The sequence below is a fragment of the Homarus americanus genome, unplaced genomic scaffold, assembly GCF_018991925.1.
Source record: "Homarus americanus isolate GMGI-L3 unplaced genomic scaffold, GMGI_Hamer_2.0 scaffold45698, whole genome shotgun sequence".
In the NCBI taxonomy this organism is placed as follows: domain Eukaryota; kingdom Metazoa; phylum Arthropoda; class Malacostraca; order Decapoda; family Nephropidae; genus Homarus; species Homarus americanus.
In genome coordinates, this window is record NW_024735554.1 from 2,505,211 (window position 1) to 2,518,547 (window position 13,337).

At 37.9% G+C, this 13,337-nt stretch overlaps 1 protein-coding gene across 1 annotated transcript in view; it reads left to right on the forward strand.

The window, feature by feature from the left end:
• LOC121871380 (calpain-C-like) overlaps window positions 1-3,860 on the forward strand; it is a 140,160-nt gene extending 136,300 nt beyond the window's left edge. Inside the window, exon 17 of the mRNA XM_042373603.1 lies at window positions 2,608-3,860. Coding sequence (XP_042229537.1) covers window positions 2,608-2,634 — 27 coding nt within the window. The 3' untranslated portion in view covers window positions 2,635-3,860. The remainder of the gene's footprint in view (window positions 1-2,607) is intronic.
• The last annotated feature ends 9,477 nt before the right edge of the window (window positions 3,861-13,337 follow it).

The following is a 13,337-nucleotide window of genomic DNA, read 5'->3' on the forward strand; positions in this document are numbered from 1 at the left end:
GCTGTCAACACGTCACCTCCCCCTCCCTCCCTATCCTCACAGCCATGGTGAAGGTAGTTTTTGGCTTAAAGTTTTTATCTTATAAAATGTCGCAGACTAGACTTAGCAAAATGTAAATTACAATACATTACTGGAATCCTTGTAATATACAGTACAGGTTGACTATAAAAAATCCGGCAACCTCGGGACCTGAGGAGTGCCGGATTTTCGAAAATGCCGGAAAACTGATGGTTATATTTGCTGTATCAGTTCAACAGAAAATGACTACCTGTACAGTCCTTTAAACAAAGAAAATTAAACACTAATTAAAAAGCAAATGAAATTTTATTATATATGCTGTATACAGTAGTACCCCGATTACGTACGCGGTCAATTGAACCCACAGGGCACCACGGAAAGTGAAAGCCCGTAAAGTGAACAACAGAACATTTGGGATTAATTCCAATAGAGACTGGCCCGACCCCCAAACTCCGCTTTTTTCGACACAATACCTATGTTGTAGTAAAAATAACATCTAAATTTTATGATGGTATGCTCACACAATTAATATTTAAGAGAAATACAGTCGCCAGGTTAATGTCCATTCAAATAATGGACTCAAATCCCCCCCCCCCCTCTTCCCAGCTCACTGGCCCCTACCTCTCTGAGAAATGATTGGGTGAAACACTAGATTTTAACGTTTAGTAATAAATAATACCTCAGACTAAAGTTAGGATAATATAATTGACATTTCTGGATTCCTTGCAGGTCAGGGAATATTTTGAATGTAAACTTCATATATTTTGCACAAAAGATAAAATACTTGCTTTGTGTAAACCAAATTATTACATTAGATCTAAAATTTGTATGTCTAATGCAAAATCCATGATGTTTATATTCAAAATGATCATCATATTGTAAGAATTCCAGCAATGTAAATTATATTCTGGCCGGGTAATTTGTATGAATTTTATGAGCTAAATAAAAAAAAATAAAAAAATTATACTTCACGCGTATATGAGTAGCCGGTTCTGGCAAGGTGTAAATGAGCGGAGGAAAGTGAAACCGTGTAAAGCTGGGTAATACTGTACAGTATATTTAACAGAAAATTACTACCTGTACAGTCCTTTAAAAAAAAAAAAAATTAAACACTAACTGAAAAGCAAATGAAATTTTAATGTTTACCAGGCTAATTAAATGATAAAATGATAAAATCAGAAGGAATGAGCATGAATGCTTGTTAGCAGGTGCAAGCAAGACCCAACAGCTGATTCTGGAGTACAGCGCTATCAAAACATAAATGGCGCGTCCAGAAAACAATGGTGCGCCAAGGCAGGAAATTTGAAAATGCGCTCCGAAATCCATGCCGGAAAACTGAAGGTTCCGGTTTATCGATTACCGGATTTTTGATGGTCAACCTGTATTATCCCGCTTTACGCGGTTTCACTTTCCGCGATTTCTCATTTACGCGGTGCCTCGCCAGAACCGAACTTTCACTTTCCGCGGTGCATCTACTCATATACGCGGGAAGCGGCGCGGGCAGGATGCGCACAAGGTCGCCCAGTCATCAAAACATTACCGAGTTCTTCACCCGCCACCCACCACAGCCGGCCTAAGTCAGTGATAGTGATAGTGAGGATATGGACTTATATGGACTTTGAGGGGTTTGACAAAGAGGCCCTGCAAGCCTATGTGGTGGATAGTGATACAATTGATACAAGTGATACAGGTGAGGGCCAATAATCTGCCCTCTGCCTCGGAACCAACCCCCCATCCCTGTGTGCCCAGCCATCTTTTCTACTAATGTAAGTGTTAAAAAAACTAATATTATTGATATTTCTCTTAATTATTAATTGTGTGTGCATGCCATCATAAAATTAAGATGTAATTTTTACTACAACGTAGGTATTGTGTCTGAAAAAGTGGAGTTTGGGGGTCGGGCCAGTCTCTATTGGAATTAATCCCATATGTTCTGTTGTTCACTTTACGCGGTTTTCACTTTCCGCGGTACCCCATGGGTTCAATTGGCCGCGTAAATTGGGGTACTCCTGTAGTGATTAATTTGGGTATAAACATCACATAATTTGCACAAGAGTACAAAGTAAGTACAGTAATGTTGCTCAAAATTATAGCTTTTTCACATTTAATTTACATTTAATATTTGTTTAATTTAAGTTTATAGCAGTCCATAGTGCTTTACAGACATGGGAGGTGGATAATTAGTGGGTCAGAGGTGTATTGTTGAATTATTATAACCTGACCTCGGTTGGTCCAGCAAAACGGATAATCCGGCAAGGCTTTGGAACCAAGGGTGCCGGAAAATCGGTGGTGGACCTGTATTTTCTTTATTTGTAAGCCACATCATTTATATAGAGTGGAATAAGTGTTGAACAAGTCTGATTGTCTGAGACACGAATTTGCGAGGTCAGCCTGTATTATTGTGCAGTGTAGGATTTATTGGGGGATCTTAAGAGTGAGGTCAAACTAACCGGAAAATCTTTTTAGCCACCACCTCTCAATCCCCAAAGGTGCTGGACAACCGGGATTCTACTATGTACAGGGTACTTGATAAAAAAAATATAGAAAATGTACTCTTCTGCATAATAATCAAGAATTGTTTATTTTCAGTGGTTGAAGAGTGCATTGATGTGTTGATCACACACACACACAAGAATATCCCCCACTATCAACAACTTGAACCAAGATTGTACCTGTTTGCTCTGTAATTTTCTCTGAAAGCTGTTACGTTCTAGACCAGGAATGTGCATTCAGCCTTTTCAGCTGAAGTCAAGATAAATAACTGTATTGATATGTACCAGGGGCCAGTAGTAGTGCAGCATGTGATGAAATATACTTCATGCAGTATTGTGTAACATACAAACACATTAGTGGTACTGTATATAGTGTGCTACAGAACAAACACTAGAAAATGAACTAGCAGCTGGATTTGGCCCACAGGCCATAGGTTGCACATCAGAGTTCTTGGCTATACAGTATCAAGTATTCTAAACCTTGGTGTGAAGTAGCTTTAATGATGTATTGTATTATTATACCTGTGTAATTTTACATATTAGGGAGAGAGAAAGAATTAACAGAGTTTTCCAAAAAGGGAAGATATGGAATCCCTGAAGTGTTTCATAGTGTCAAAGTGAAAGATATCATCACATGTGGATATTTTATGACTAATTTTGTATATTAATTGACCATTCAGTTTGTGTGCTTGAGTGAGTCTCTTGGAATTATGTGGCTGTATTACTTGATTACTGTATTTTGATAAATTGTAAATTTGCATAAAATTACTACTTTTCTTTGGTTGAGTGATACAGTTGGCTCCAGGTGTTGCATGAGCCAAGTTGAACTCATCATCCCTGTCACCTCACTCTCCAGTCAGGGTAATTTGGATGAGCACTTCCAATACTTCATTGATACTCTTTTGATATATATAGTACAGTAGTACACATTGCTCATTTTGTTTTTATATATGACATAGATTGTTAGTTGTGTATGATAGATAATATGTTTAACACAATTCTTATGATCATAAGTAAACCAATAAGAGTCTCAGTCCTCACAATTGAAAAATATTTCCATAGACTCTCAGTACTGCTTATGTGATTTTGTGCTCATAATTTTTTGGTTCTTGTGACAGCAAACTTTCTTAACACAGGTTTTATTCTGGAGCCAAAATTTTGGCCAAGTGACAATACCCCAGCAGAGAAGGTTTAGCTTGGTCCAGAACCTTAAAATGACAGTAACTATATTATTTCCAAGCTAACCTGGCCCGTAAGACATGCCCCTCTTCTATAAAAATAGCTGATTGGTTCAAAGAAAATATTTGTGTGGCTGTCCATTTATTCAAACTAAATATGTTCACAATTGGTAAGCAGACCTGTTATTGTCTAAAATAATGATAAATAACTGCACTATCAAAATGCAAATGACTTCAAGGCATTAGCACTTCAGAGAGGATGGTAGAAAATTTTAAATATTTATCATTAAAGTTTGAAGTCAAAGATGAAATTCACTTTCGACTGAAGTCTTCATATTTCTTTGTTTTGTACCAAACATAAAGCAAGCAGAAACAAATGATATATCCCAAAATATAGCAAAATAGGTAATGAACTATACTTTGTATGGCTGTATATTTTCCAAATAATTTATATAAGTGATAAAACTCGATATAAGTATGCGCTTATATACTCTCAGAGGAACAGCCGCTGCACTTGAAGGAAATTTCGCACATCTTGACACACAGCACAACAGCCAGCAGACATGAACTCTAAACTGTCAACAGATGTCAACGCTGTGGTACTTAAACAACAAAACATTTCTAACACGCACTAGCAGATTATTAAATACTTTATCCACTAACTTGGCACCTCCTTATCTTAAATACTGCGTTATAACAGGATTTAAGTAATAATAAATGCTGCGAAGTATTAAGAAGCGATGTAGAGCTTTAACAATCTCATCTTCTGTCATCAAGTATCAAGACATTTGGTGCAAATGAACGAAAATCTCAGCCACTGATGGACATGGTATAGTTAATATGTATGTCATAGTATTCTAATGCGAGCTCTACCATACTGGCAGTACAAGTCAAGTGTACAGCTGATCTGTCACTATCAGCTGATAACTCATCAATCTGGCCACAAAGTCCAGTGGCTGTTCCCCTGAGCATTTTACCTCCCCTGGACTGCACATATAAAAGTGTGTACTTATGTCGAGTTTTATCAGTGATATAAATTATTTGGGATATAAACAGCCATACAAACTGTAGTTCTTTTTTTTTTCTTTTGGGGAAGGGTACACCTGGCCACAAGTCATTGACCTATAACGGGGCCTGGGGGGCAAAAAAATAGGAGTAAAAAGAAATTAAAAATAGAAAAGAAAAAGACCATATTAATCTATACCACAAAGATGCTGGAAAACCAGCTTTTTAAAGTGAGACAGATTGTAAGAGTATGGAAACACAGAAGAAAGCAAAGCATTCAACAGTTTGGCTGTGTGAAGAAAGAAGGATGTACTATAATGGGTCATTCTAGTGTGGCCCACAGCCTTGCCGGCGGTACACAGGATTCCAAATCCACCGAACATTGCCCGTTAAAGTACAAGTACTTGTAAAAGAGAGAGAGTGAAGCAACATTGTGGCAAAGAGAAAGGGAAGAAAGATTATCAACAAGAGGAGGAGAGTTAATAAGACGAAGTGCCTGTGATTCCACCCTATCCAACAGAAGAAGAGCCATCCCGGATATGAGAGCAGTACTTCCAAGTTAGGACGAAAGACTCCTTTGTACAGTATACTTGAAACAACTGCTCAGGAGTGAAGTAGCTACGGCATCTGTACAGCTTTCGGGAGGCAGCTTTAGCAATATTGAGGATGTGTGGCTTCTTCCATGACATATTAGAGGAAATGGTGAGGCCTAGCATATCTATTATTGAATTTGACAGAATGATTCATTACCTATTGTGCTATTTTTTGGTATATATATATATATATATATATATATATATATATATATATATATATATATACCAAAAAATAGCACAATAGGTAATGAATCATTCTGTCAAATTCAATAATAGATATGCTAGGCCTCACCATTTCCAGTGTTAGTATTTCCAGTCTATCCAGTGTTAGTATAGGAGGAAACCAGACTCCGGGAAACTTGTGATGTTTGGTTGGGTGACACTGTTCACAATGAATGATAATAACATTAATTTTCTGTGGCCATTGAATCAAATTATTCAATATGGGTTTGGGATCAATGTTAAACTGAGCCCCTTTGATGACATTGCATTGTACAAGTTTCTTAATTATTCTTTATAAAGTTTTCTTTTGCTGTACAAAGTCCTTCCTCTTAATAATTTAGTTCTAAGTTGTTTTAGAATCATTTTTGTTAATATTTGTAATATAGATAGTAGGCTTGGTTAGCAAAGGAATTGTATAAAATTGATAATTACTGTTTTAAATGGAAAGGCAGAGTAATGTACAGGATATAAAATGGCTTATTACTAATATTTTCAACTGTTATGCCAATATGGAAATGCTCAGTGTTAACTGATGTTACTACTGTATTTTTAAAAATTGAATATCCTTTGTATTTTTTTTTATAAATTGAAAAATTTGAGTAGTCACTTTAGGAAAGATTCCAGAGAGATTAGAGCGCCTGCTGCTGCCTAGCTTATACTACAGACAGACAAGGGTGACCTACCGGTAATTGAGGTGTATAAACATCTCAAAGGGCACTACTCGGTTGAGTATCCATACATACCTGGAGCTGGCGGACGCCCGCCCCACAAGGGGTCACAACTCGGGGTTGAGGAAGCCACAAGTTCAGAAAACTGTGAGGGCAAACTTTTTCTGAGTGAGAATTGTGAATTCTTGGAACAATCTGCCAGAGAGTGTTGTGACGACACCGTGTTTGAGCTCTTTGAAGACCAGATTTGACCAACACTGGAGCAGGTTCAGATACATTCAAGAGCCAGTGCCTGCCCAGTACTTGCACCAACAGTGCATATCAGAGATATGACTGACTGCCTAAGCGGATAACGAGCTGCTCAATGGCGAAGAGGATAAAAGTAAAAGTACACTGATACCAATTGTTGGGAAATTACCGAAGACTGGTGGGACAGCTAATGGTAATTGGATGGCACTTGTGATATATCTACTGTTTCTGCACCTGGCCATTGGTGACCAACGGTGGAAGCTGGTAAGCATAGAAAGGAGTTCGTAACAATATTATAAAATTTCTGTTTAAATTGGTGTCCAAATATTTCTTGTTTCACCAAGACATAGGATCCTGTGTATTACATCATCTTAGAAATATTGTTAATGTATTGAGGAGGATTGTTTCCAGTCACAAAGATTGGAAACTTTTTCTGTAGAAACCAATAGTTTTCTAAGTTTGTGCAGTACAGAGTATTTGGCATACATTACATGAACTACATTAACAGTTGTGGTCACTCATATTCTGTACAGTAGCTATTATTATACTGCATCGTAAAACTTGTGTTGTTTTAGGCTAGTTATGCAGTACTGTACTTTAACTGATCATTAGTGGTGCTTTTCTCCCATTACCATAAAATTTACAAAATCTTATGTATATTCTTTTGTTGGTACAGTACTCTCATAGCTGTTGATGGACAAACCAGGTGTATTAAAAAACATTAATGTCTGGTCAAATGGGCCCCAGTGTGAATGTTAGTAGATCATAACCTAAACTCTGAGAATGTAACCCAGTCCTAATGGTTCTAACTCCTCACAGTTAGTTTAGGTTGAAGATTATTGGGAATGGGGCCCATTTGACCTACTACCTAAATAGGATACTTAGAGAGACAAGTTTTTACATGTTAAATGTCTCATTTACTATTTTTATTTTGAAAGGTGTATTATAGGTAAGATAGACAGAGTACAGTAATGTGATAATATCCATATAGTATGTAAATCTCTCTCCATATGTTATTACTATTTTTGTTGTATGTAAATATGCTGGCTTGTACAATGCGTAAGTTCACACCAATATTTTGTAGAAGATTTATCATTATAGTGTGTTTTTTCCCAGCTGAGAAGAGATGCCCCACCCTCTCTTCAAGAGTTATAACTGATTGGCTATTGCAAATCTGTCCGATTTCATCCCGAAGTAATGATACATGTCTAGGTGAGTTTATTCATAATTGTTGGGATGACTGTTTCTGATAAGAAAGATATTTAGGTAAAGTATATTAAGATACATACATTCATTATTTCTTGTCAGAGACGGTCATCCCAACAATTATGAATAAACTCACCTAGACATGTATCATTACTTCGGGATGAAATCGGACAGATTTGCAACAGCCAATCAGTTGTAACTCCTGAGGAGGTGGCAAGGACATCTCATTTCAGCTGGGAAAAATTGCACTATAGTAGTTGTAGTATCTTGTCCTATTTGAAAAATATTTTGAACTATAGTCCCTTCCTTCCTTCCTTCCTTCCTTCCTTCCTTACATACAGGTATCCCCAGTTTACAATAGGGTTGTATTCCTGAAAACCCTAACATAAAATCAAACTACAGTTGGGTCTTCATTTACGCGGTCAATTGAACCCGTGGAGTAGCACGTAAAACGAGAAACGCGTAGATGAAATAACAGAACATATGGGATTAATTGAAATAGAGACTGGGCCGACCCCCAAACTCCACTTTTTCTGACACAATACGTACGTTGTAGTAAAAATAGTATCTTAACTTTATGATGGTATGCACACACACATAATATAGAAGAGAAATATCAATAAGAGAATACTATACTATACCAGGTAAAAGAAAAATCAAGGTTTAACACTTACGTTAGGTTAGAAAAAATCAAGGTTTAACACTTACGTAAGGTTAGGTTAGAAAAAATCAAGGTTTAACACTTATGTTAGGTTAGGTTAGGTTAGAAAAAATCAAGGTTGGATAAGGTTTAACACTTACGTTAGTAGAAGAGATGGGTCGGCGTACGTTGATGGGGGCTGGTTCCGAGGCAGAGGGCAGATTACTGGCCCTCAGGTGAATCACCATCACTATCCACCATAGTTGTCAGGGCCTCCCTGACAAATCCCTCAAAGTCCATAGTGTCACTGTCACTATCACTGGCTGTGGTGGGTTGCGGGCGAAGAAGTCCGTGCTGTTACGCTGACGGCTAGTGTTGATGTTGTCGTGATATATCTGGATGTACGGCTCCATAGTCAGCAACAGCTGGTTATTGAAGACTTCATAGCGGTGATCGTCAGGGTCGTTGGAAAGGACGAGCTTGAGTTTCTCTGCAAACTCGATGGCAAGTTTATCTTCATAACTATCGTTAGCATGGAGTTTGCCTAATGTAATTATCATTAAAGTGGAATGTAATAAAACAGATGATCATAAATCAGGGGATACTTGTACAGTATGTTTTGTTTTGTCAGTTATGCTGTTGTGTAGACGAAGTACTGTATATCGGTATGGTTCTTCAGTGTTTGAGTGCATACAGAGAGGATGTCTTCTATAATTTATGTAAAATGACAAGCTTTGATATGATAACAAGAGAGCTTTACCATCTTCTGAAATCAGAGACTAGGTAATTATGCTGTATGAGGAAAAATATTATAGAAGTGTTTGTATCACATACATTTGTCATCTACAAAATATAACACTTTTTACACAAGATAGTAGGATAAAGTTCATGTTTTGTATCCCTCCCCAAAAAGAAAGTTAACATTGAAACAAAATAAAACAAAAGGTATGCAAGTTTTCTTAAATCTAATTTGTTTTACATTACCGTATTTTATGTTGGAAAAAAAATGCCAATCATTAATATATTGACTACATTTCATGAATATTCTAATACATTTCTATCTAAAGCATATTAGCTTATTCTACTCAGGTGACACAGTACACCAAACTAGGAGAGGACTATAAGTGTGGTTAAAAGAACCTTAAGTATTGAGGGTTCATAAGAAACATGCTGTAATAAAGAACAAGGACCAGTGCAGTACACCTGAGGGTAACCATTCCTGCTCTACCAGTATGTACCAATATTTTATTTTTACACACACTGTACTAATATTGCAATGTAGAAGTATATATGTAATTGATAATAGAGTTATCCAGTCACTAATACTGTACTGTATCATTAGTATGTAATTGCTCCCCCCAAAAAAATTTGTACTGTAGGTATTTTAAACCCTTCATGGAAATTTATGTTTGAGAAATATGTGCAGGCACATGTATTTGTTCAGTACAAAATAAAAATATACAGGAGAAATGCAATCAAAGCTTCATTCTGTCTTTAGCTCAGCCATGATTCAATATAAGAATTTCAAAGTTGATTTCACTTTCTTCTCAAGTTTGTTCAACAAATTTTCTTTTTTTGCTAAAGGTAACTACAACTAACCTAAATCAATATTGTGACAACTGCGCCCCCAGAGAAATGTTACCTCATCAGATTTCAATTCAAAGACACTGCTTACATTTAAGTCAGTATATAAATAATTTAATTCTATGCACACTGCATGATTAGTTTGTACTGTACTTGAATATTATTCAAACTTAGTTTGGTAATACTGAAAAATAATTGGCCAATCAGTAGATTTACAAAATATCATACAATCATGGTTTTCTGTGCTCTTGCAATCCTTTTTCTTTTGTGGTATATATAAGATTGCCATAATTAAGAGCAAAACAAACTCCTTTTTCTCACCTTCATCTATTAAATTAACTCAATGGTTCCTAACCTTTTTGGCCCTGCGTCCCCCTTTGGTCAACCCTGTACCCATGGTGTCCCCCATACCCAAAGAGCGAAAATTTTCAACAGTTCCTTATGGACATCCAGAACTCTAGATAACTGTAGGATTAATAATCAAAACCATCAAAGCTCGCGTATTTATGAGAAAATTCAGTATTTCTATGAACAAAAACTATGAAACTGAGAAACCTAGTGCACTTTTATAGATTAAATGAATTCCTGTATATTTTTTCTTACAAAATCAAAATAATAATACTTTCAAGCTAAAAATAAGTATTTGAACTGAAATAATATATTTTCTAATAAATTAACACAGCCAAAATCATGTATTTGAAGAAAAAGTCACTATAATTTTCCAAAAAATAATCTGTACTCTATTTGACAATTATTTTCTTACAAAGAAAATTGACCACCCCAAGGAATCTCAAACGCTGGGGTGCGCCCCTCAGGTTGGGAACCAATGCCTTAACTGCTGTAACATCCCAATAGACCACCCAATGCCATACTGTCCCTTTATCTCCTTCATGGGTTATCTCTATCCTTCCTGCCATCCACATCGTTTTCCAGTATTGTATAGTGTTTTAATGTTTTTGAGTAAAAGTAGCATTTGTGATGTGCTAGTTCGTGTGCTGTAGTTAAATATGTTTCGTACCATAATTGATAATTCCTTAGGTAATAAATACTCAAGTTTGTGTCTTGTAAATATTTGTACATATAAGTATATATAGATATACAGTATATATATAAAATGAAATTTATGTATGAAAACTTTTATAAATAAATGTGCTATCTGCAATAAGATTTTTTTTTTTATTCTTGTTGGTATGTTAAGTGGGGATCCTGAATATATATTTTTTCATATACCATTAAAACAATGAAATGATGAATTATGAGGTAATACTCTTGTCCTCTCATATTTCATTGTATAAAGAAGTAGATAGTCCTTACCTCAAGAATTAGCCAATACCCACATCCCATACAATAAGTCCTTGTTTAACGTTGGCCACGATAAAGTTGTTTTGTTATAACGTCGCTATTCTTTAGATACCCATGATTCGGATAACGTCCCGCCGATTCAGTGTAACGTCGTCACGGACTACTTTGTACGGCACATCACCCTCTCTCAGCTAGGCATGCTATGCTCTCACCCTCGGAGCATCACACAGTGTCCCCAAGCGTTGCCAGTCTTTGTTAAGCTACCACAGCGTTCGAGCCTGTTTCAGTGCTTTTGCTCTTAATACTGTACTCTAACCATTCGAAATGGCTTCCAAGCGCTACTGATGCTAGTGTTGTAAAGAAACAATGTAAGACCATTAGCCATGCTACAAAAATGGAGGTTTTAAACCGGGAGGAGAAACCACCCGCTGGGTCTTGGTGACTCGCCTCCCTCCTCCTCCTCCGCTCCACTACCCACCACACACTTGCTCCACCACCTCCGCCCATCAGTAAGTACAATACAAAATGATTTAGTTTATTTCTATATACAGTACAGTATAGTCTGGGTTTACACGGTCAATTAAACCCATGGAGGTCCGCGTATAACGCGAAACGCGTACACAAAATAACAGAACATATGGGAATAATTGAAATAGAGACTCGGCCGGCCGCCAGACTACCCTTTTTCCGACACAATACATACGTTGCAGTAAAAATAACATCTTAATTTTATGATGGTATGCACACACAATTAATATTTAAGAGAAATATCAATGATATTAGGTTTTTTAACATTTACATTAGTAGAAGAGATGGCTGGGCACACGGGGATGGGGGGGTTGGTTCCGAGGCAGAGGGCAGATTATTGGCCCTCACCTGTATCACTATCCACCACAGAGGCTAGCAGGGCCTCCTTGTCAAACCCCTCAAAGTCCATATCCTCACTATCATTATCACTGACTTAGGCTGGCTGTGGTGGGTCGCGGGTGAAGAACTCGGTAATGTTTTGTTGACGGCTAGCATTGATGTGGTCGTGATACATCTGAACATCGGGCTCCAGGCATTTCAACAGATGGTTATTAACCACTTCATAGCGATGATTGACTGGGTCTTTGGCAAGGATGAGCTTCATTTTCTCAGCAAACTCGATGACCTACTTCACATCAGCATGTGTTAGTTTCTGCTCTTGTTCTTCCGCCGTAACACCTGTCTGCTCACTGACGTCATCATCTTCCAACATCTCGTCCGCAGTCACCTCAGGTTGCCTGATTACCTCCAGGATGTCCTCATTGGTGGTCTCAGAGAAGCCTGCAGCTCTTAACACTTTGTGCAGCCTCTCTTGTAATGTCCAATGCCACAGCAACAGACTAAGCCTCACCAGCCACCGCTTGCCTCTGCCTCCCACCTGGGATACCCTCCAACACATGCTGCCACGCTTGACGAATTTTTGCCACAGATAGCTGCCCCCATTCCTCCTCCAAGAAATCAACAGCTTTCTTCACGTTAAACAGTTTCCAAAACTGCTTGACTCGCACTTCATGGTCTGCTAAATCTTGTTCATGATCCTCGTCCTCACTCTCACTATCGGTGCCACTCTCTAGGTTCTGCAATTCATCCTTGGTGTTGGTGAAGTCGTTCAGGAGGCGAAACTTCTTTGCGGAGAAAGCAGCCTTCATGTTGCAAATCAACTCCTCATCCATGGGCTGGATTAACGACGTAGTGTTAGGGGGAAGGAAGACCACTTTTACGTTGGGGTGACGATCCAGCAATAGGGGCGAGTGTCCTGGTGCGTTGTCAAGGAGCAACAAAATGTTGAATGGAACATTATTTTGCTCGAGGAATTTCTTGACATCAGGAACGAAACAGTTGTCAAACCAGGAGAGGGACAGAGCAGTGAACATCCACGCCTTCCCTGAGGTTAGCCAGTGAATATTTAACTTGCTCATGTCCACATTCTTGTATGCATGTGGCTCGCGGGCTTTATGGATCACCGACAACCTCAGCTTACAAGTGCCGGAGGCATTGGTGGTGAACAGTACGGTGATGCTCTCCTGCATTTTTCGGCCCCGACACTTGCTCGCAGACTTGACTACAAAGGTCTTGGATGGCAATTTTTTCCAGTACAACCCTGATTCATCCATATTGAACACTTGGTCGTCGGTGTTACTGTCCTTCCT